General features: G+C 45.6%; 1 protein-coding gene across 1 annotated transcript; it reads left to right on the forward strand.

Moving 5' to 3' along the window:
- Nucleotides 1-5,612: 5,612 nt before the first annotated feature.
- Nucleotides 5,613-20,603, forward strand: SVOPL (SVOP like). Its single transcript, XM_059847803.1, has 15 exons — nucleotides 5,613-5,691; nucleotides 6,227-6,318; nucleotides 7,303-7,401; nucleotides 7,846-7,917; nucleotides 8,022-8,146; nucleotides 9,403-9,466; nucleotides 10,863-10,988; nucleotides 12,323-12,451; nucleotides 14,002-14,075; nucleotides 15,812-16,014; nucleotides 16,551-16,662; nucleotides 17,084-17,165; nucleotides 18,643-18,732; nucleotides 19,086-19,199; nucleotides 20,592-20,603. The coding sequence occupies exons 1-15, from the start codon at nucleotides 5,613-5,615 to the stop codon at nucleotides 20,601-20,603; spliced, it is 1,473 nt and encodes a 490-aa protein (XP_059703786.1).
- The last annotated feature ends 3,658 nt before the right edge of the window (nucleotides 20,604-24,261 follow it).

Genomic DNA, 24,261 nt, shown 5'->3' on the forward strand with positions numbered 1-24,261 from the left:
ACTAATCCTTCAAGCTGAATAATGTTAATCATAACAGGCTATGTTTTTTTAACCCTGAACTATGTAAAGAAAACTTTACATAGTTTTGAAGTGGATTTGGAGTGGACAGTGCTCCCTTCCAAGGCGTGTGACCAAACAAGAGCCCTTATTTTCAAAACTCACTGCCTTAATATCCAGATCCACCAAAAAAGCCACATGGGAGTGTTCCAAGCAGGACACACAGTGCTATTCCCCACAAAGGCTATGTTTCTGTGGTAGTCAGGCTTGAGAGTCACCTCCACCTACAGTGACAGGGGAGAAAATACAGCCCCAAGCCAAGCAGTAGTCCCAGTTTTTCCCTTGGGGCCATACTAACCTTTCCAACAGCTTGGGCTCTGAGCAGCAGCTGGAGCTGAGAAGAGGTGGGCACAGGTGTGTGTCCTTGACCCATGCCTGGTCCCAGGTCACCAGTTCTTTGGGCATAAGTAACCTAACAAGAAAAAGCTACACAGACGTGACTGCAGATGGTGTCACAGTTGCTCAGCATATGCACATCACCTTTGTTTCTTCCTTCCAGCCTGTTTAGTCTATTCCTACTCAGGAGAAAAGCTGTCTTGCAGAAAGAATGGCCAAAGTAGTTTGATGCATTATCAAACACAGAGAAAAGAATTTGCTTTATGAAACAGTGGGTGAATTTTCTGCACAAACACATATTTTATCTTAATTGCAGCCTTCCATGTGATTGCAATGTAACTGAGAAGATGATTATCAGAAATAGATTATCCACTCCTTTCAGAGCTTCTTGGTGTTTTTCTCTTTGTCTAAGGCTTACCTTTTAAGCAAGAAAAACAAGTTATCCTGTGAATACCTCAGGTGACAAGGTGGTCTGTTGTTTACTGTACCGAACAGAAACTCAAACATTGGGCTTAATTCTGTATTCAGTTCTCTCTCTTTCTGTGTGCAACCAAATAAAACAGCACAGCCCGTCTCACTTGAGCATTTGTGATACGGGAATGATGCTTCCCCACTCCATAAGAGGACCAAGCCCACTAATATTCCAGAAGCATTCAGATTGCTGAAAGGCAAGGTTGCATTGATACACTTTGAAGAGAGCCCTGGGTTTCATCTGGGTTCTTTTTAAGAATTCTTTAAAAACCTAGAAATGTTCCAGAGACTGCTTTGCTTTTAAAAGGTTTTCCTGCAGAAGATAAGGAGGATTTTGGAGTAGACCAGTGACTGCCTGTTCCCTGCAAGGCTGCTAAGCTGAGTGGAACATGTTGTTTAGCTGGTCTGTGAATGTGGCCATCAGGTGTGGTCAGGTCCAGCAGAGACCATTGTTATATACTAATAGACCTTCTTGGTACAACAGCCCAGTGTCTAAAACTGTACTGTACCCAGTGCTGGAAGAGCTGTGACTTTTGATTACTTGACCCAAGCCAGGACGTCAGCATTCCCCTCTGCAGCAGCCTCTGGATCTGTGCCTATGGGGAATGGGTGCTTCTGGACCCAAAGCTCATCCCATTGCTAGGGAGTAGTTTGTTTCTGAGAACTGGTGGCATGAATTCAGTCATTTTGTAGGGAACAAACATTAAACAAAGCTCAGTGAATGACTGTGTAGAAAGAAAAGGCTAAGAAAGGAAGTCAAGCAAACTGGTTTTAGTCACTCACAGCCATTCTTTCCTGAGTTTTTTATTTCTTCTTGTAAGAGCCATTGCTCTGTGTGTGTCTATGCCTTCCCACCAGGACAACTTTGTGATGTGGAAGATGAAAAAAAATGGGTATCAGGTTCTTGTCCAGTCTTTTAGGTCTTCTGAACTGGTGATAATGAACTAGCTTTTGGACTGAGGTTTCAGAAACTCCAGGAGTCAACAGTTTCTTGGGATTCCTCTGGCTCCTCCAGAAAACAGCACTTTCCTCAGTCTTTACCTATATGATGGCTCTCCATCGTGTCCTTGGCCAGCATGGAAAACTTTCTTTTCTCTGCCCCACTCTTTTGTTTTTCCTGGACCTTTCATGCATGTAGACATTCCCATTTGTTCTTCACTCTGACCAGCCTTTGCCTTTCCATGGCAAATAAGTAGAATACCATGAGGTGGTTAGAAAAATGTAATAGACATAGTATCCCTTTGTGCAATCCCAAACCCCTGGGCCTGAAAGCTCATCTTTGTGGTTTTGAACGTCACTGGACCGCTGTTGGAATTTTTGCAATGAAAACATAATGGTATGGATCTGGCAGCTTGGATGGTGCAGCTCATTCAGCAGATGCCAATAACAGCTGAATTTTAGATATTATTAAGAAGAAGATATAAAATAAAGCTGTGAGATAGCATATGTTGGCTGGTAGCAAATATCTTCCAGATGCTTGGAAGGATGAGATTCAGCTTGGGAATTACTTTGATAAAACTATTGCACCATTGCTGCCAGCTCAGTGTATGTATTCAAAACAGAAGGATTTTGGAAACCTTTGTGAGACCAATACCAACACTGAGTAGTAAAGGTCAGCACATACATTCCTAGTCAAGAGCCCACAGCTATCATGGCACTGAGATTTGCTGCACAACAAGGCTGGGATCCCTGTGGCAGTTTAAAGCCATGAATGCTTCCTCCATTTTGCCACCTCATCAAGAAATTTAGAAGGATGAAGCAGACCTTATTTTTCTCATGGTGCTGGTGCCTGAGTTGGCTTTATCTGGCCTAAGAAGAGCTGGTGGCTGCAGTGCCCAGGCAGGGGATGGCAAAGGTGCCTTACACAGTCACTGACTGCTGCACGACCTACCTCTGAAACCTATGAGCTAAGCTCTTGCTGGTGTTTCAATAACCATGTGTCCCAGCACCCTCGTTCCATGGAGTCATCCTCACAAGAAGGGATGAGTAAGCACCACCACCTGTGGCAGGCAGTGTCTGTGAAGGACCTGCAGAGGCAGTGAGACAAGCACAGGTCAGCACTCAGGCACCCTGCCTGCAGGACCTACCCCTGGGTGGTGAAGGTGGGCGGAGAGGGACCTGCCTGTGCCCAGCAAGGAGGAAACCTGACTCCTGGGAGCTGGATCCCAAACAAACAGCACTGCCAGCACTGCAAAATGTAAATAGCAGAGGAGAAACAGCCAGAAAAGAGAAAGGTCTTCTCCTCTGAGCCTGAGACACCACAGAGGTAAGAAAACTTCACTAAATAAAAAATATTTCGTAAAAGCTTGTTTAATGTTGGGGGCATCTGATCATTTGTATAATCAGATAGATAGTCCCACTCTCACCTGCAGGGAAAATTCTCAGCCAGAGAAGGTCTCTGACCTTATTGACAGAGTTCCCAGGTGGTGTCACAGGCAGCACCGCATGTTGTACGGCCTTTGTGCCTCACAGCATCATTCCAATGGGTCCCAGCAGCAGTTTCACTGTACTTTTGGTTGTTCCCTTCAGCTGGAGGATTTTTATTTTCCCTGCCAGCAACAGCTTTGTCACTGCTCTGCTTTTGGCTCATATAACTGGTGTTTAGTTGGATTTACAAATAGAGGGGAAATTTGTGACTCCCTGAGGATAGACACTAGCTGCTCCATCAAGGCAAACAGGGCTGCAAAGGTTTGGCATGAGCAAAACTCAGGTTTGGTAGGAAATGTTAGGAGGTTTACTGTGCCTGCACGGATTTCTGGTGTTGAGGTGCTGGAGAGTGTATCCCACCTGCTTACCAGCTGCTGTTTGTGGTTTTATTTGTGGTAGAGACTAGTGTGGTTCACACATTAGGTGCTATCCACCATCTGCTGCCTCTGAGGGTGTCTGGCTACTGTGGGTGCTGGAGGTGGCACTGCAGCCTTCTGCTTGAGCACCTGACCCTCACTGCGAGTTCTGCACAGCAGCACCAGGGATTGGCGTTCCCTCCCATTTTGTGGAAGAGTTGTGGCACTTCCCAGAAGGAATGCCTGTAGCCCAGAGCAGGCACCAGTGAAATGCTCCAAGACCTCTCAGCAAACAGTAGCAGGGCATCCCAGCATCAGGATGGGTGGGCAAAGGCCCAGGCCTTGATGTTTGTCCTGCCACCACTGTGGGCTGTGTCAGCCACAGACGTTTTGGAGGAGAGTGTCTGTTTAACCTGACAGAGTGTGATGGGGGCAGCTTAGGGCAGAATGTGTTTGCAGGTCCCTACTTACAAAGGAACAGAAAAGGAGAAGAACAGGTGCCCAGATTTTGTTATTGCAGAGCCCTTGGCAATTCAGACACACAGTAAATCTTTACCTCTTCCTGTGGGCTCGTCTAAGCACCTTGTTTGATTTCTGTTGAGCCAGTTCCACTTGGAAATAGTCCCTAGCTGTTGGCCATCATAATCAGCTGGTGGCTCTGTGAGCTGCTGGCAGCTATTGCTGTCTCTGAGGGCACTGCTGAGAGACAGGTGTAACCAATATCCTTTGCATATTCTTTGGTGCTGGACTGTAATGACCTGTGACAGCAAGGTCAGTGTATGTGACCCAGCTGACTAATCTGCCATTAGTCCTTAATGATCTCCTTCTAACAGTACCTCAGTACATCCTGGAGTACTGTAATTCCACGCTTTTTGTGTTCACGCTGCTCTCTATTTCAAATGGAATTTTGTATCTTTCATTAGATGCTCTCAGCCATTAATTCCCACAAGCTCTCACCCTTCTGCAGACTCCCCTGTCTCTGCTGGCTGGCTATGAACACAGCCTGGGCCAAGCCCAGCACTCCTGAAGGGAGGTCATCAAAGGAGAGGGGGTCAGCAAAGTGCAGATGTGCTGAGCCCCCCTCTGCAGTGCCTGAGCATGCACTCAGCAGGAAAGGTTGTGGGTTTAAGCAATCAGTGTGCTTAATCCCTGCCCTGGGATTAAAATTAGTTTTTCTGATGAGGAAAAGCAACAGTGATGAGGCCAAAAGATCTAGTGCTGAAAGCCAGAAACACTGGCAGAGGAATCCAGCTTCCAGTTGCAATCCAGAATGCTTGGCTGTGTTTATGGATGGCCTGATAGGATGGGGATTAGTGTGCCAAGGGATGAGGCAGAGGAGTTGGTTTGCAGCAGGAAGCTGTGTGCTGCTTGGGTGAGGAGCTAAGTGCTACCCCTGCCACCCTCAGGGTCCTGGGGTTAGGGAGCTGGCTGGGTCACCTGGCTCTGCCTCAGTGGGGGCTCCCACCACACTGAGCAATTGCACAGTGCAACACCTCTCCTGGCCCCTCAAACCCAGCTCCACTGGGGAGCCTCCAAAAGGGGCAACCCCAACTGGTGTATCATGTCTTGGCTCCTGGAGATGCAGCATCTTTTAGACTGGCACTGCATTTCACTGACCTCTGGGCTGGGGAAGTTGTCATATACTCTCTTGTCATAGCAGGTCTCCAGTCTTCCCTAAGGCAATCCCTGGACTTTCCATAAAAACAGCCAGTGTGATGTGATGACTGATGTCTCTCCATTCAACTAACTTAGCCTGTGATGTTTCTATGTGTTTTTCCCCAAAACCCTAATGGGAAGGGACATCTTCCAATAGCTGCATGAAACTCATATTTGACTGTATCTGAAAGTTTCTACTTCAGTGTGAGAAACTGCCTTGCTGTTTTCTTGCTCAGGTGACTGTTGTGAGATTTCACAGGTAAATCCTAGCCTTGCCTGCAGTGACAGCAGATCGCAGCAGGAGCTGAGATGGCCACTGCACCAAAAGAGTCAGGAAATGCTATTGGCTTGGAGGAAATCCACACAGAGAGCAAAGAACCACCAAAAGGTGGGTTTCTATTGACAGGACTAGAAATTTGGGTCCTTGTTTAGCTGGGGTAGAGGGAGGGTCCTCAGTTGTGCCACTGCAGCCACTTAAAACCTCTGTACATGGAGCCACAACATCAGCACCCTGCATTCCCCTCCCACCACACTACCAGGCTGGTAGCTGCTGCCTGTGGCAGTGGGAGGAGCTGGATGGCTTGGCTTTTCTCAGGCCTCTGCTTTGTGTAAACATTTCATTATATTGGTAATTTGAGGATTCATTTACTTGGAATAATTTTTGAAATGTTACCCTGTTTCAAAAGCATTTTAAATAGTACAAGGCTATCCTTCCTCCATTTGCACTGGCTGCTGTTCCAGCAATCACCTGTTGACCCCTGCCACCAGAACATCCAGGGGCTGGTCAGTGGACATAAAGCTGGTAGATGTTTCCAGGCTTTTTCCTGGTGCAGTCCCACAGAAGCATGAGAATTTTTTTATGAAGAGGAGGTAAAATTTTACTGCTGATTGGTTTTGTGTCTTAATTTTCTTTTCGTGTTTAGGACAAAAGACATTTACAGTGGAAGAAGCTGTGGAAACCATTGGGTTTGGGAGGTTCCATATCATGCTTTTCCTCATTATGGGCAGCACTGGGGTATGTATCTGCAGCCATCTGTGGTGACCTGAAAAAAGCTTTCTTCTCATTTTGCTCATTGCCGTGCAGTAACAACCATAAGCACATACTGCTGCCAGCCTATTTTTTTCCATACATACCTTCTTAAGCAGGATTTCTGCTATTTTCATCCTTGGTGAAAGTAGATTTTGGTCCCATTGATATCAGACCCATTTCAGGGCAAAGCTGAGTGGGTTGGCATCATGGTTTGGCCCCTGTTTTGGAGCACTGTCAGGACACGTCTTCAGTTAGGGCCTGAAGGTTACGTTCAGCTTCACAGTTGCATTTTTCATGTCATCCCCATGGCACCCAAATCCTGTACAATCTGGCTTAGAAGGTATCTTCTCAACCCTGGCTACCTGAAAAAATGTCATAACTTTCAGGGTCTTGGGTTAACTGTCTATCTCTTTTGGGAACTTGGGCAAAAGCTGGAGGCCAGGCTGGGCTAAAGACGTAATGAGGGTCTATCCATGAAGATTGCTGCAGCTGAGGTGAAAAAGTCTGAAGCTGCATGTAAACAGTCACCTCATTCCTAACTGAAGCCAGCACTGGGGCACACAGCCAATGGAGCAATGATGTTTTTAACCAGAAACAGTTTTAAGAGTTCATGTTAGATGACTGAATCCACAGCTAGGTACCCAACCAAGCAGCTTGGTTTCCAGAGATAGTTAAAGATCTTCTAATAACTCAGCAGGGTAAGAGTCTTCTCTGCCAAGAATGACTCTTTCCGAACTTCCCAGACACACAGTGTACCTGTACCTCCTTTCTAGGTGTACCTTGCTCTCTTCTTCTTCCTATCACCAAGATCTCCTAGGGCAGGCACAGAGCTCAGACCACTGTGGAGGTACCATGGCTTCTGACATGGTGGAACTGCCACGGCTGCAGGCCTTGTAGGACTGAGAGACTTTTCCGTGTGGGCTTCTTGTGGTTACCCTTCTTGCTAACACACACAACTTGTTCCCAAAGGTGGTTGAAGCCATGGAGATCATGCTGATAGCTGTTGTGTCCCCTCTCATCCGATGCGAGTGGCAGCTCCAAGACTGGCAGGTGGCTTTAGTGACAACAGTGAGTGACTCATGTTCCCCCCAGACAGGTCATCCACCAAGTGGCCACAGTCATGGGTACCACCATGGGTTTTGGAAAGCACATTTCCCAGCAAACCAAACAAATTCCTAGGGCCTCTTTACAGAACAGTGCCACAACTGCAGACATCAGAAATGAAGCTGATGAGAGCAGATGTCCTTGCCCAGAGCAAGTAATGCCAAAGACAATCCCCACTTCCACATTGTTATTTTGAAAACCCTGCCACCCACCCCCAGCTTTGAAGGTTGCAGCAGTGAGTGCCTACACAAAGGAAATTATTGCCTGAAAGCCTCTCCCTTGTGGTTCTGGGCGCCACAGTTCATCCTGCTGCCCTGAGAACACACAGCTCACCCACAGCTCAAAGAGCAGAGCTGCCCCATGTAGCTAGGAATGGACCCTCCACAGCTGTGTTCCAATTCCCCTCAGATGGTGTTTTTTGGCTACATGGTGTTCAGCATAGTGCTTGGGCTCCTGGCTGACCGGTATGGCCGCTGGAAGGTGAGTGACTGCTGGGGGCTGCACATCCTTTTCCTGCGCTCTGCAGGAGCCATGCGCCTGGCTAAGCATGTGCCTTAATGACCCTAATTCCTGCCCTTTTGCAGATCCTGCTGCTCTCCTTTCTCTGGGCAGCCTATTTCTCCCTGCTGACCTCGTTTGCCCCATCCTACATCTGGTTTGTGTTCCTGCGGGCCATGGTGGGAAGTGGCGTGTCAGGCCACGCGCAAGGGTAAGGCTGTGCGAGCCGCCTTCCCAGAGAAGGTGATGGAGGGGCTGCAAGGGGAAAGGGGACCAAATTCCCACATCGCCGTCAAACAAAAAACCATTCTGAAATTTCATTAAATCCCAGTCAATTGACCTAATTTGCAGTTCCCAAGGACTCCTGAGGACTGGAATAGAGGGGGCAGCTGGTTTACATTAAACTGGTGACAGAGTGATTATTAAGAACATATAAAAACAATTAAACAGGTAATAGATGAGTAAAGGCTGCTTCCTCCTTAAAAAAAAAGTCACAACTATTCTGCTTAAGTAGAAAATTATTTTTGAATTATACGAAATGTTCCCACTGAAATTAAGTTTTTGACTTGTTGGGGCAGAAAGGAGGATGTGGGGAAGAAAAATCCACAATATTAACAACCACTTCACTAGAGGCCTGGAAAAATAGGTGTTTTTTTGTTGACTCTCTTATGGAAAAAAATGAAACATTTCAGCACCATCCATGGTTTCTCAAAGCATGGTTGCTGCCCACAGAGGAAAGCCCCAAACTGATCACATTGACCCAAAAGCCCTTTGCTGAAGGAAAGGACATAGGAGAGAGATGTGCTCTTGGGAGAAGGCACCTGCATCTGAGTCATACATCTGCTGAGCTGCTGACACAGCCTCCCTCACAGAAGGGCCCCCATTCCCTGGCCATGGACGCTGCTCATGAGGGTGGAAGGAAATTGAACATTTTATAAAACTTCACTGGCTGAGACAGAAGGAGCCAATGATGGTCTCTTCCCACCTCTCCCTCCTTGTCCAGCTAAGGAAACACAATTCACACTGGGGAGCTTGAGAGATGCCTGTGCCACGAGCCCCATGCCCCAAGGGCATGCCAACCATTTAAAAAGTGGAACAGGGTTTTCCTTATTTCATGGAAAAAACCCCTTTACTTAAATGTTCATTTCTATGAACATATCTATGCCTGTGCTGACACCTCAGTCACCCCACAGGATCTTCCCATAGGTTTCCTGATGTATAGACTGCAGTGTTTACCTGCTTATATCCAACAGCCATGGGCTGGAAATGATTCATGCCTTGTGTTTCCCTTGCACGTAATTTGGTGCTGGAATGGGATGCATATTGGACAGGGATTCCTTGTCTCTGGGTGCTCAAGGTGGAAGAGCGATGGTATTCATTCAATGAGTTGAGCTGAACTGTTACTTGATTTGTATGGAAATTCTCATTACAACCATATTTCTGCTTTTTTTTTTCCTCTTTTGCTAGACTTATCATAAAAACGGAATTTTTGCCCACCAAATATCGGGGATACATGTTGCCCTTATCTCAGGTAAAAGTGAGCACATCACTGTTTCTTCTGCCTTCAAGTCCCAGGAGATTTGTCCCACTCCAGTTTGGAAGCCGTGTCTCCAGCACATCACCTCTCCCAGACTAATCCCACTTGTCTGAGTGAATGTCCACTGCCTCCTGCACCTCAGAGTGTGGCATCTGTGTTATTAAAGACATACACAGGAGAGAGGCAGTATCTTCTCAAATGATTTGATGCTCCAAACATTTTATAGGGAATTTGAGTGATGGTTGACACCCAGACTCTTGGTTGTCCTATTGACAATGGGACTACCTGGTCTAATGGGGCCAGCCCTGATGGACTGGCAGGCACCAGAGCTGGTGGCATTCCCAGCCCACTCCAAGATGAGGTGTTTCCCCCCCTTCCTCTTTGGACCCGCAGAGAAAACAAGTGGTTTATGTAGTGACTCCCCCGGTGAGGTCCTAATCTGCTCTTCTCCCCTGCTCAGGTTCTGCCAGGGGCTTTGCACAGGTGGGTTAGCACAGATAGTCCTAAATTTGGCCCGGCACATGCTGGGAGGGTTGTGCCCACTTGCTGGGTCATTGCTTACTGCAAACTTCTGCAGTGGGCAGTTGTTGCATGTGCAGATGATCAGTGGTGACACCTCTGAGTGCACAAATTCATCCCACTACTGAACCAAACTCTTCGTGTCAGGGATAATTTACCTTTCACTGCAGCCGCCTTGATCCCAGGGCATCATTACCAAAGTGTCATCAGAAACACAAAGATTTATGGAAGAACAATCTTGTATTTCTCCCCAGAAATTTGTTATTTCTGTCCACAGGATATTCATGAACTTGCTGCAGCTTTTGTGATTTGTGGCTGATCTCCCTTGGGTGGTCCCTTGGAAAGGGATGTGTCTCCTAATGGCAACAAGTGAACTTCAGAAAGGAATGTACTTGCAGATCAGAGGCTAGATTCACTGTTGGTATAGCTGGGCATTGAGTTTACTGGAGAGCCACCAACTTTCAGCAGTGGAAATTTGACCTGGTTTTGCCTTCTGTGCTTGCGAATCTCCTGAATCCTGAGCCTGTAAATCTCCTGTTTCCCTGCAGAGACCTACACAACAGGAAAATTCATGAACATGAGCATTAGCAAAGAAGTGACTGAAAGGACAAAAGCAGTGGCTTTAAGTACAATTGTATCCACAGAAAATTATTGGTTTTTAAGACTACCTTCACTGTCCTTCCCCAAACTTTTGTCTTTCCCTTTTTCCTCCCACCCAAGCCCAGCTTCTCAGGCACGAGATGGCTCAGTAGAACCTCAGTATTCCCTAGCACAGTTCCCCATCTATCCACAGAACCAGACCAGAAGGGAAGAAAATAAAAGAATCATTGCCATGTGTTCATGTTCTAACCCCTGGCTTTCCCTTGGAAAGGTGTTTTGGTTGGCAGGATCCTTGCTGATCATAGGCCTGGCATCAGTGGTGAACCCAACCATCGGCTGGCGGTGGTTGATCAGAATTGCCTCCATCCCTGGCATCCTTCTGATCCTGGTGTTCAAGGTAGGAAGATCTCCACTCTCCACTCCCTACTGTACTGCCACTGCCCTGATGTCTCCCCAGGCACCACTGCCCTGCAGCCCCTCCATCCTAGGGCTCTTCTTGTGTTCTCCTTTCTCCTCTTCAGTCCTCTCACACAGCAGCTTGGTAAGGTCCTGAAGTCCTGGCGAGCAGCAGACCAGCTTCTGGGAGATGCCACCGGGATGGTGATGGCCTGGCTTTTCTGGTCTGCTGTAGCCCTCCAGCAGCCCAGGTTCCAGTGTCCAGGCTGCCAGCACTACCCAGGGATTGTGGTGATGGGCCAGGCACCAAGAGGAAGGCAGGCTAGATAGTGTATGAAGAAAATGACAAATAATACCTTCAGTCTAATGCTGGGCACAGCACACTCCTTCAGTCTTAACGTTTTCTAGGGCTGACGAAAGTAGCCTCAGTGAAGTGTTCACAGAGTGCCAGGGTAAACCACAGGAAAGCCACAGGATTCCCCAGGCTTCCTTCTGCTTCAGAAAAACCACCCTTGGAGAATCTGGTTTGTGGAGGGTGGTGTGGAAAATCCCTACCTAAAGTGCTCATGGGCACTGACTGCAGTGCTGAGCTGTGGCTGCTGGAGGCTGTAGAGATGTAAAAGCTCTTCCTGCAGCTGGGTGAATGCACAGTTCCATCTGGGGTACTACCTGGGCAGGCAAATGTAAGGTTGCTGTGAGTGTACACCCATATAACCTGGATGTTTACTTTCCGTGGTTATTTTTGCCAGAAAATTTGGATAGCTGAAGTTTGTCATCCAGGGGAAAAGACAGAGTTTGTACACTTACCTTTAAGAAAGGGGCCTTTAATTCATATTTGAGTGAAATAGATGTAATTGTTTATCATTTAATAGAGCCATTTAATTTTAAAAGTATTTTATTTTGGAAAGAGCACCAAATGCTAGTGATGAGTTACATTTCAACCACTTCTTCCTTTTTATTAAAATGGCCTTGTTGTGCCTTCTGAGACTTTTGCTTCAGCAAGTAATATGTGCCTCATCTCATTTTAGAATGTCAATTAATTCAGGATTGTTTTTGTTAAGCCTGTATCTTTGGCTTTCACCTTTCCCAAGCCCTTGACCCAGATCTAGTGGCAGACCCCTGGGAGCTAGACCACCAAATGGGTTTGTTGGGCAGGATGAGCCCCCCAGCATGGGGCACACAGAGTGCCCCAGGGCATGGCTGGGGAGAAGGACAGACAGAAGGCTGCTCCAGCTCATGGAGTGCCCTGTACCAACCTGAGCAGGTTCCTGGGCATGATGTGAAGCTGTGAGTAGGACAGGAGAGGTGCAGAAGGGCTTCCTGCTCTGCTTGCAGTTCATCCCAGAGTCGGCACGGTACAACGTGTCCACGGGGAACACGGGGGCTGCGCTGGCCACGATGCAGAGGATAGCCAGGATCAACAGGGCAGCCGTGCCAGAGGGGCAGCTGAGGGAGCCTGCCAAGGTGAGTCCAGGCTGCCCAGCCCATCCATCCCAGGCAGGGCTGCCAGAATGTGGGCTTCAGGGCGGGAGCGGAACTGCCAGCCACATCTTGCTCTGCCTCTCTCGTCCTCCTTGCCTGATTCTTTTCCGAACAACTGCTGGAAGTAGTGATGAAGATATCAGTTTTCTTTTGGAGAAACAGTAACCTTGGCCCTCCAAATGGAATGGAATTTTCTGCTCTTTTTTTCTTTCTCAGTTTGTGTTTGCTCAGAAAAATATTGGGCTAAGAAAATATTTGCTTCCTTTCCCTACTGTCAAAGCATGCCATTCCTTATTGCTCGCCCATCCTGCAGGGGTGTTCCCTCTGCCATGAGATCTGGGAACTGTCCCCTGGGGTCTCAAGGCTGTGACTGGGCAGGCTGCAAAGATCCCTGCCATCAGGTCAACCCAGCGCTCCCAGAGGCTTCTCCAAGCCCCTGGCCTGGCTTGTCCACTGTGTCCCAGGACCACAGATCCTGAGTGTGGAGCCACAGACCAGCAGAAGAGGGTCAAAGGAGGAGAGACCTTTTCACTGATACCACCACCTGTACCTGTAAGCAGATGAGCAGCTCAGGAGTGGATTGCTGCTGGAAATGCCCAAAAACGTGTGGGTGCTGCAGGGGGGGCAGGCTCCCCCCAGACTTCTCCCCCTCTCATCCAGTCTGGGCCCTGCTGACTGGTGGGTGGAAGGACTTAGGTGGCTTCTTTGACCCCCAAGACAGGAAGAGAAGACAAATCCATTGTTCAGGGCCTCAAAATTATTCAGCTCTTTTAAATCCATTTCCTGAATCTTTTTTTCCTGCATATTCAATCCCACAGGCACCAAGTATTGTCCTTAGCAATTCATGTAAGATGCTGCTATTGTATTGGAATTAGTTGGGATTAAAGCTTCCCTGTAATTTAATTGAATTTACGTAATGGACCCACATTGGATGTGGGAAGGGCTTGTGTTAGTTTTGCCCTCTCTCAGGCTTAACCAGTGATGAGGAAAATAAAAATAAAGTCGACCCACACCATCCCTGTGAACTTGTCTCCCCTAGGTGGTGGGACCCTGTAGGACAGCAGGCCAGGCAGGCTCCCCAGTGCCTGCCAGTCTCTGCTCACTGGCACTTCAGGCTTCCCAGAAAGATGTATGTGTCCAAAAGCTTGCTTCACAGGCAGAGCAGCACACAGGGTAGTGGGAGATGACAGAAGCCCCAGCAATGCTGGTCCCCCAACAGCAACCAGGGCTCCTCTGGTGTCATCATGGTCACAGTGGCACCAGACTGCTCAGATCTGGGGGTCCTTTGGGGCCAGGAGAGCTCAGGATGTTCTCTTCTCCCCTCCTCCATCCTTTGCAGTGCAGCTTCCTGTGGGTATGTTTTGGGAAGTAGAGCTTTGCTCTCTGGAGGTTTGATGGGTGCTGTGTTGCACCATCTGTGACTCTGTGCCACAAGCAGCCTGGGGACAGGGGGAGCACAGGAGGGCCTGGCGTGCCAACTGCTCTCACAGATGCCTTTATAGAAACTTCTATTTCTATTGTATGATTTTCAGGAAAGAAGGGGAAGATTCAAGGACCTCATCCACCCCAAATACCTCAGAACCACTTTGCAGATATGGATCATATGGTAAATATTTTTGTCTCTTGCTTATCAACTCATTCTCTTGGTTGACAGTGTGTAGGGAGCAGAATTCTCCCATTGACTCTGCCTTTAACAGGACACCACTCTGCCTCTGATGGTGGCTGCCGACCCCTGGCAGCTGAAGGGACATGGATCACTGTAGGTTTGTCCTCTTTCAAACCACACCTGAGACACCCTGACTGGTTGCTGTTAACTTTGGCAGGAAAGGACTGGACTTCCAGGATGGTGCTATGAGTCCTTCCTCAGGACAGAGCAGCTCCTGGGAGCCAGGAGAGAGCCACAGGGCAAAGCCTACACCTGACTGCAGTGGCACCAGCTGTGTGCCTGCAGCTCTCCTTCCCTGCTTGGGGAAAAGTTATTCTCCCCAAGGATGGCCAAAGAACTGCCGAGACAGGGCTCTAACAGAAACACATTCACCATTACCAGTGCTGCTCCCTGGGGGAAATTAAGACTGAGGAGACTGGTTTCGTATGCAGTGTTCCCAGTAGCTGTATGCAGGGGTAATACATGTTTCATTGGCTTTGCTGTCTGGAATGGAAATGTATAAATAATAGGTCTGCGGGAACCCATTGACCCAAAATGTTGTGAAGTCAGGCCTTGAATTTTTTATGGTTTTTTTTCCCCTTGACTTCTATGAATGTTATGAAATATATTTTTTGGTTTTTATCTTTCTTTGTCTCCTAGTTGTCCCAGGAGTTCCTGGTATGTTCTCAGGTCTGCATTTCCATCCCCCCCAGCATTCCCTGCCTTCCCAGGTGGCCCAAATTCTGGTGCTCATTTCTGAAACTGCTGGGGGGAATAAAAAAAAAAAGCAAAAATTACTTTTCAGCCTGCTTATGATCAGGCGCATTTTGAATTACTTGATAATGACAAAGCAAGACTGCCCTCACCTGGGTCCCCCAGGGGGTCACAAGTCCTGCCAGCAAACCTGCTCCAGCATGGGCTGTTCTCTCCATGGACCCACAGGTCCTGTCAGGAACCTGCTCCAGCATGGGCTTCCCATGGGGTCACAGCCTCCTTCAGGCATCCACCTGTTTTGGCTTGAGAACCTCCAAAGGCTGCAGGTGGATCTCTGCTCCACTGTGGACTTCCATGGGTTGCAGGGCACAGCTGCCTCACCATGGTCTGCACCATGGGAATCAGGGGAATCTCTGTTCTGGCACCTGGAGCACCTTCTGCCTTTCATTCTTTACTGACTTGGGTGTTTGCAGAGATGTTTCTCACACATATTCTCACTTCTTTCTCTGACTGCTGTTGCTCTTGCACAGTTTTTTCCAGTTCTAACAAATGTTATGCCCGAGGCACTACCAGTATTACTGATGGACTCAGCCTTGATCAGCAGCTGGAGCCATCTGGCATCGGCTCTGTCAGGCATGGAGGAAGCTTCCAGAATCTTCCTATAGAAGCTACCCCTGTAGTCCTGATCCACTACCAAAACCTGGCCATGCAAACTCAATACAAAGCTGAGCTATGAGCTGGGGTGAGGTTTACTGAGAAAGAGCAGTGCCTGGGCATAGGAAGGAGGGGAGTGCCATGGGACAGGTGACCAGTGGCCTGGTGGATGCCTGAGCCACTTCTCTGTTCAGAGTAAGGGGTTCCATCATGCACAGCTGGTGCAAGAAGCAGCAGCAGAGATTCCAGGGCACCCCAAACCTGCTGCATTTTAGTTTCCTCACCTTCCCCATCATAGCTTCACCTCACTGCAGCATTTCTCCCCACAGGCTTGGCATAGCTTTTGCTTATTATGGCGTCATCTTGGCCAGTGCTGAGTTGCTGGAGCGGGACCTTGTGTGTGGCTCTGCAGCCCCAGAACTGCAGGACTCCAGGGATGACTCTGAGGAGAGCCACAGCCCCTGCCACTGCCACTTGTTTGGGCCTGCTGCCTACCAGAGCATGATCATCAGCACAGCCGGGGAGATCGCATGTAACCCTTCCCCATCCCTGCCCCGCCATTCCCCCCTCCCAGTGCTCGCTGCAAAGGTTTGAGCTGTGCCTGCACTTGGTGACAGGGGCTGACACGAACTGGGCACTGCTGGCAGCTTCTGGGATACAGACCACGAGCCTGTGGCTCCTGGCTCAGCAGGGCACTCAGTGGGACACTCCTCAGGCCCTGGTGTTTGGCTGGGTGGTGGGCAGAGGGAGCAAAACCACCCAGGCCTGGGCTGCTCACCCGGCCATGCCTTCCTTGCATGGCTTAGGACAGACATTGGTGTCCTGTTTCAGCACAGCCAATTTCAGAGAAGCACAGGCTTCACCATCTGAGTGGAAGGGACATAGGGGAAAATTACAAACTTTGGGCACAGGAAGAGAATGATAGGGTGTGTGCATTTTACAGGATGTTTGGTAGGCACTGGGCATGCAGACAGGTATCTTTGAGTCACACTGTGCAAGGTCTGTCAAGGCAGTCAATCCTTGCAGTTAGATCATCAAATGTTTTATGGTTTTCCTTTTTATTTCCAGTGAATCCTGTGAACATTCTCAGCATCAATCTCCTCGGAAGACGTCTAAGCCTGTGTATCACCATGGGATGTACAGCTCTATTCTTTCTTCTCCTTAATATCTGCACCTCAAGGTACTCTGGCTCAGACTATGGGTCTTGTTTGAGGGTATGCAATGCTGAGGGCAGGAACTCTGGTATTCTCAGGTCACCAGTCTGTCAGGCCAGTAATTCTTGTAGGTCTAAGAAAAGCCTCTGACCGGCTCTCCTTTTCCTGAGGTGAGAAGGAGAGAAAGGTGAGAAAGGTGTGGCAGCAGATTCTGTGGTGCAGTGGTGTGCAGAGGGGCTCACTTGTACTACTGAGCCCATGTAGCTTCCCCTAAGCATCCAATAAGCTGCTTTCTGACACAGTCCAGAAAAATAAAAAATGTGCAAACAACATGCACTGGAAAGAAGTTATATTTTTCATTCCCTTTTCCCCTGCTTCTCTCTTTCTGGCATCTCTGCTGATGCTGCTTGGTGACATTGACTCTGCTCCACATGACTTTCTCTCCAGTGCAGGCACGGTTGGCTTTCTCTTCATGCTGCGTGCCTTGGTTTCAGCCAACTTCAACACCATCTACATTTACACAGCAGAGGTGGGTTCTCCTTGAGGTATGTTGAGCTGCTTGGAGGCTTCAAATACCATTTGTGTATACCCAGGAATGCTGCCTGCTAGCTTATGGACTGACCTTAAGGGTCACCCTCCTAGAACTGTCTCTCTGGCACCTTGGCTGCAGCGTTTTCATATGCAAAATGAAAGAAGGAATCAGAAAATCAGCTTAGAGATGACAGGAGTAGAAGGAAGAGGAGTGCCCTACTAAGCCAGCTGTCAGCTCCTATAAAATGTTATTTTTGAGGATGTTGGGTAGCACTGTCTTCCAAAACCCTCAATCTTTCCCCTATTTAACCCCCACAGTGAGAAAACAGACTACCACTAAAAGGAACATTTTTCAGCACTTAAGGGGCTGTATGAGGTAGTATATGCGGTTATGTGTATGATTCTTTTCACTTAATGGAAATTACTATGCTCTGTCTGCAAAAGGTTTTGATCCTTTAAAGAGCTTTTCCTTCATACAACTTTGGAGCCATGAGTTCTGTGAGTTAAGTATAAATTGTTGGGGTTTTTTGCTTTTGTTTTTTTTTAAAAACAATTGTATGACGTTAAATGGATTTCCTTGTTAATAGACTAAAATGATCCAAAGCAAACAGAAGTCGCTCTCTTGCACTTTTAATAGTGCACTGTAATATTTAAACGTGCACCTGGCTTTAATACCACAGTTTTAGTAGTTTTGAATAAGTTGTTATTGATGTAAAGACCATTGCTGTAACACCCACATCATAAATCAGTTCTACTCACAATTTAATCAATGATCAAAATCTTTTGAGCCAAGTGCCTGGACTCTTCTTGAATAACTTACTCAATTTGCTTGGCCCAGTAAAGTATTTAAACAAAGGCTTATATGAATATACTTGCTAAAATCTGTTGCTATTAAGAGGACTAAAAGTTCAGTAAAACTCACATTCAAGTGTTTCACTGGCACAGGTGTTTGGGAGGTGTGAAAGAAAAACGACTCAAAGCACATTCTTCTAAGCCTGAATATTTCTTACTCTGATCTGGTTTTTTTTCTTCTTTCTAAACAAAGGTGCTGTTGTTAAAAATGAATAGGCAGACTTGAATGCTGCAGACAATATCTATTCTTCCTGCTTCCCAGATACAGGGGGGCCCAGCAGTATAAACAAAATTTTTCTTTTAGCATCCAACCTAACCTCTGTGATTTTGATCACAGAGGCAGGAAATAAAGAGCTGGTAGTGGTACTAAACAAATGCTAAACAAAGGGGAATCACATCCAACTTTGACTTGCCCTAAAACTTTACTTGGGGCAAAAAATGAGAGATTTGTAATGGCTCAAATGAGGCCCAAGGGAGCTTTTATTTCTTTCCATATCTTATCTCATTAGCTGCCCAGAGAGACAATGGGTCTCTCTGATAAAAAAAGTTTTAAAAGAAAAAGAAAAGTACAGATATTGCAGATTGCTGTTGCACTAATCCAGTTTATTTCTGGCCTGTTTTAGGTTTATCCCACCACAATGCGAGCGCTGGGGATGGGGACAAGTGGGGCATTGTGCCGTGTGGGAGCAATGGTGGCTCCATTTATATCACAAGTAAGAGCATGCTTGATAATGTTGGTAAACATTGTGCTGAACTCTACCATCAAATACAGAGATGTCCCTGAAATTCATCCAAAAATAAGGGAGGATGTAATCAATTCCCTCCCAACCCCATATACAGAGTGCTTGGGTGGTCCTTGCCAGATGCAGCTTTGAGTAACTCCCATCACAGAGTTCAGCTTACTAGTATTTGATATTTTCTGAAAGCTCTTAAGCTTCACAAGATACTGTTTTTTCTATTGTGCAGTCTCTCAGGCACTTGTGACCCTTTGTCCACTCTTAATTGCTAATTGAGTGCCAGCCCCCCCACACCAACAAGCTCCTGTATGATGTTCTTTGACCTGCAGGTTCTTATTAACGCTTCTTTCTTGGGAGCCCTGTGTCTTTTCTCCTCTGTGTGCATCATCTGTGCCATCTCTGCAGTCACACTGCCCATCGAGACCAAGGGCAGGGCCCTGCAGGTGGGTACCACCACTCCAGGAGCTCCCATGGCTCTAAATGCTGTTAGGGACTTGTAGGTTATGATGCAGCCAGAATCCAAATCCAGCTCTCCTGAGGTTTCTCAAGCCTGACAGGCACTCACAGGAATGTGCTGCTGCAGCAGCTTCAAGGACTGTTATCCCAGTTGCCCAAAGCTTGCTTCTTGTGAAAGAACAAGCCAGGCTGCCAGCCCCAGCCACCTCATGTAAGTATGAGAGCTTCAGCTTGTGCAAGCCCCTCCTTACATCTCTCTCCAATCCTGACTTGAAGGCGAATCTTCCCAGGCATATGCTCTGGTCTGCCTGTGCTGCATGGAGAGAGGACAGCAGATGCACAGAGCACCTAAACTACCAGAGTGATTTCTCAATCAAATTCAAGGTCCCTTCATCAGTCCATCAGCTAAACCCTTGTCGTCTGTGTTTTCTATGAAGAAATTAGTCAAAACACTAAGCCCAAAGAATAAGGGGGAAAGTTTAAATTTAGCAGTCTCCACTGTGCAAGTCACACCAGTTTAATGAGAGGAGGTGGTGAGCAGTCCTGTGATTCCAATAAATTCATCTATATCAGCATGGAGATTTTCATGGCATGCAGCAGCATGGCCACACCACTCTGTGTCACTCTGTAGTCTGACCTGTACAGACCACAAGACCATAGGCTGTGGTATTTTCTGGGGCTCCCCGTGGCAGGAAGGAATGAATCTGACTCCATGTTCTTAGAAGGCTAATTTATTATTATATTGTATTGTACTGTATTATATTTTATTATATTTATAATATATAATTTAATACAATATAACACAATATAATATAATAACATAATATCATGTAGTGTAATATATAATAAATATAATATTATATATTATATATCATATCATATCATAGATATAATATTGTATAATGTAATATAATATTATAAAAATATAATGTAATATAATGTAGTGTAATGTAATATAATGTAATATAGTATAATGTAATGTAATATATATAATATTATATAAAATGTAGCATAATGTAGTATAATGTAATATAATAAATAAATAGATAATATGATATGATATAATATGATATTATATTAATATATTATTATATTACACAAATATGATGGTGACAATAGGCCAAGAATAATCCATATTCTTTAGCAGCCCTATTCTTAATAATCCATATTCTTTAGAGCACGGCACATGTTTGATCAAACTAGTTTAGGAGGGCTTCCAAACCAGAATTCAAAAAACCCATCCCTTCAAACACAGGATTACGTGTCAGAAGTGAGACCTTTTGGACATATCCAAACACCTTATTTTCCATATCCATTCTTGTTGGGGTTTATGTGCATTTTGTTAATTCAATGTATTTTTTTTCTTTCCTTCTTTTTAGCAAGTAAAATGAGAGCGAATGTTTGATGTTGGATTGGGTAGGAGAGAAAAACAAACCCCTGGAATCTGTCACTTCCTGTGAGCTGCATTTGATGTTCATTGCTTCTCCATACCGTTTCCATTATAAAAAAAATGCAACCAAACAGAGTAAGAACTATGATTTGTGTAAACAAATGGTAAATTTCTCAAGGACCTTTCCTTTCTTATAATTCAATAAACAGATATTTTCTACCCTTCCTGGGAAGTAGGCTGGAGATTTATTTCTAGTGCTATCAATAGTGACACTGCATACATAATATTTAAAAAAAAGAGGAACATCATTAAGTGAATTGAGGTAAAGAGGGGAAATACACAAAGCAGGTCCAGTCTCTGCCATAGCAGCTTGAAAGGATGTAGTACTTTCCTCAACTTTTTGTGCAAATACCATCTGCATGGAAGTAGTAAAACTTGGATCTCAAACCACGCTGCAGTGATGATTTCTGTTCATTGTTAGGGTGATATTTAAGACCACAAAATGAAAGGTGAGTCAGATTTTTTTCAAGTGGATTATTTTAAGAGAGAGATTCTCAAGCAGTTTACAGCAGACAGGTAAGTAACTGGATGCAGAGTACATTCACTCCTCTCTCCTCAGCATTTTCCACTGGCAGAACAACTTGAGTGTGAAGTTGGATCTTCAGGACTTCAGGTTGTGGTGGCAGTGCCTCTTTATTTTTTCAATTCTCTGCTACTGTAGTATGCACTGATGGCACTTGTGTTGCTAGAACGGTCTCCCTCACCATTTTGTTCTGCTCCTTAACTTCTCTTTACTGTTTTCTATTTCCTGGTACTCTGGATGGTATCATGTACAAGCAACTCTCTTCAGGTAGTTAAACTTCCTGTAAAAACCAAACCAAACAGCAACAATAGCGATATTTTAAAAAGCAAACAAAGAAAAAATACTCTGGGCAGCCTAAAAATACACCACATGATCAGAAGTTATGTCAAAGGCCTGCTGCAAACACAACTGAGTATTTTTTGGGAGTGTCCTCTATATTTTAGTGTGCAGTGCCACCCTATGACAAAGGTAGGCAGGATCTCAGCAGGTGAGAGGTAAAACCAGGCCTTTTTCTCATTGTTCATGTACACAGCAAAGAGGCAGAGTATCTTCAGTGCTCTGTGCACAGCCCCACACCAGGGCCTCATTCTGTTATTCTGGCTGTCAACTCAGTCTTGCTGGAAAAGTGCTCTAAATTTTAATAAACCACTTGCTGAAGGCTCTGCTTGATACAACAACAAAAATCTGCAAAATCAACTCTCAGAATTAGGTAATATTTGGTAAATTACTTATGGATTTTTTTTTTTAATCAAACTATCCCATATCAAAAAATGCTTCCAAATAATGGAAAAGTCTTCATTATCTGTTTATCCCTTAAAAAAGAGGGGCCCTTCCATCCAGAGCAGCTCCTGACCATGACTGAAAGGTCTGTGAGTGGAAGACAGGAGTAGATGGAAATGTTTTCCACAGGTCCTGGAGGTTGATCTGGCAGGTGTTCCTTTGGAAAGCTCTGCTGTTGCACTTCCTCTCCAGTCTCTGCCGGTCTCCCCCACAGCTCTCGTGTCATTGTCCCTCCACACGAGGTGATTTCCCTCTCTTGCCATTGGGAGGGACCGGGAGCTTCCCAAGCAGCTGGGGACAGAACTGGCAGGATCCTGTCAGCTCTTTCTGAAGGGAATTTGGTCTAATCCTGGAGACTTCTCCAGCAGCAAGAACTGCTTCCATGCTCCCTGTTGCCAGGGAATACTTGGTAGCCAAGTGAAGGAGAGGAAGTGAAATGATGTTGTTTTAGGCAGTTACTAGAAGTACACGTGCACCTGCTTCACACAATACTTGCTTGTCTTCTTTCTCTTGGCTTTTTTCTTTATTTTTCTTGAGATTCTATTATCTGTTCTCTAAAAGTATTCGTTCGTATTTTAGTAAAGTGTTGTGGGGTGTTAAGTTTATTGTAAGCTGAAAGTGTTTGAGGAACAGTTGGAGGCTGATTAGGTAAAGTTAGAATAACTTTCTTGTATTCTTCATTTGTATTAGTAAAATAAGGTTTTCAGGAATGTAGGGGTGCATTTGTTTGTTTGGATACTGTTTTTTTTTTAACAGCTTGCGTTATTTGATTTAAAGAAGTACTGTAGGTTTTTGACTCACTTTGTATTATTGTAGAGTAAGCATTTACATGACTGTTGGTTCAATAGTGAATAACATTTTTCTTGTAGTATTTTTAATATCTGTTTTTTCTATTCTAAATCCTATAAAATGTATTGTGAATTAGGTAAAATCAGAGAAGTTACATTATGGTAATCTGTTGAGATGAGACTATAAGAATTAAAAATATTTTCCACTACATTTTCAAAATAAGGAGAAGCTATCTTTTATTGTTTGTTTAAGTTTTTTTGGTATTGTGATGTGAGAGGGTTTTATACTGAGGATTATGAAGGGGCACCATTTGTGTTGGCATAATTTTTTTTTCCCCTCACAAACAAAACAAGACTGCTAGAGTACATTCTTTAAGTTCTATTTGCAACATCAACCTCATTACATAGCTGAGACAATAAAAAACACAAAGATCACATACACCCAACAACAGCCAACGATTACTTTGTTACAGAGCATCTTAAAAACTTTTTAACCAATAACATTTTACTAAAGCTTAAAGACAGTTGTTTTAACCAATTACTGAAAATACACATACACTTACTTTACGAGATACTTAATTATTTTCTTTCTATTAACACCGGTTTTAAACTTAAAACCTTCTACTATCTTGCTAAACACATTTTTCTACACTCTTAAAATCTATCTTGACCAAGCCTAAAACTCAAACTATTGTTTCATATCCTTGCTTACTATACAACTTTTTCTACCTTTAAACGAAACAACTAAAACTAAGTTTCTCTGCTCTGTTTCTAAAGCCTACATTTCCCAAGTTTGTAAAAACCTTTTTTCCTTTACTATTTCCTGCAACTCTGACTGACTTTGAAGCCCCAAATGCTACCTGTGACCTGACCCCAGGACACTGCAGGAATGAGATCTATTTCCTATGGAAACTGACCATTATTTGCACCCAGTCTCGCCAACCAACAGTGAGAGGCAGCCTCCTCTATTCGCGAACCACGCAGAATTTCTCCAATACCCTGCAGGCCCTTACAGCCCCAGACACCACCTCTGGGCTGATATCCACACCCTGGAGAAATAACTTCTTTTTCCCATGGAAAATGGCCTCTGTTTGCGGCCATTTGAGCTGTATGACAGTGGGGTGCCAACCTAAAAATTTGCAAATTTGCTGGATTTCTCCAAAACCAAAGCTGAGAGAAAACCAAGCATTCCCTTACAGCCCCAAATGCCACCTCTGAGCTGATACATAGACCCTGATGAAATGACTTCTTTTTCCCATGGAAAATGCCCTCCATTTGCAGCTACTCGCGCTGGATGACAGGTAGGTGGGGTACCAACCTAAAAATTTGAAAACTACACTGGATTTCTCCAAAGCTAAAGACACCAGAAATTAGGACTCCGGACAGCCTTACAGCCCCGAACACCACCTCTGAGCTGATCCCCAGACCCTGTGGAAATGACTTCTTTCTCCCATGGGAAATGGCCTCCGTTTGTGGCCACTAGCCCTGGACGATAGTGGGGTGCTGAC

The sequence above is a fragment of the Haemorhous mexicanus genome, chromosome 5 (genome assembly GCF_027477595.1).
Source record: "Haemorhous mexicanus isolate bHaeMex1 chromosome 5, bHaeMex1.pri, whole genome shotgun sequence".
Classification (NCBI taxonomy): domain Eukaryota; kingdom Metazoa; phylum Chordata; class Aves; order Passeriformes; family Fringillidae; genus Haemorhous; species Haemorhous mexicanus.

What these genes read in the sequence shown, in the direction of transcription:
- SVOPL (XM_059847803.1), top strand. Translation starts at nt 5,613, where the DNA reads ATGGCCACTGCACCAAAAGAGTCAGGAAATGCTATTGGCTTGGAGGAA. An exon ending in GTGTCAGGCCACGCGCAAGG is followed by an intron (nt 8,147 to 9,402) that starts GTAAGGCTGTGC and finishes CTCTTTTGCTAG; the next exon opens with ACTTATCATAAAAACGGAAT. An exon ending in AGCTGAGGGAGCCTGCCAAG is followed by an intron (nt 12,452 to 14,001) that starts GTGAGTCCAGGC and finishes TATGATTTTCAG; the next exon opens with GAAAGAAGGGGAAGATTCAA.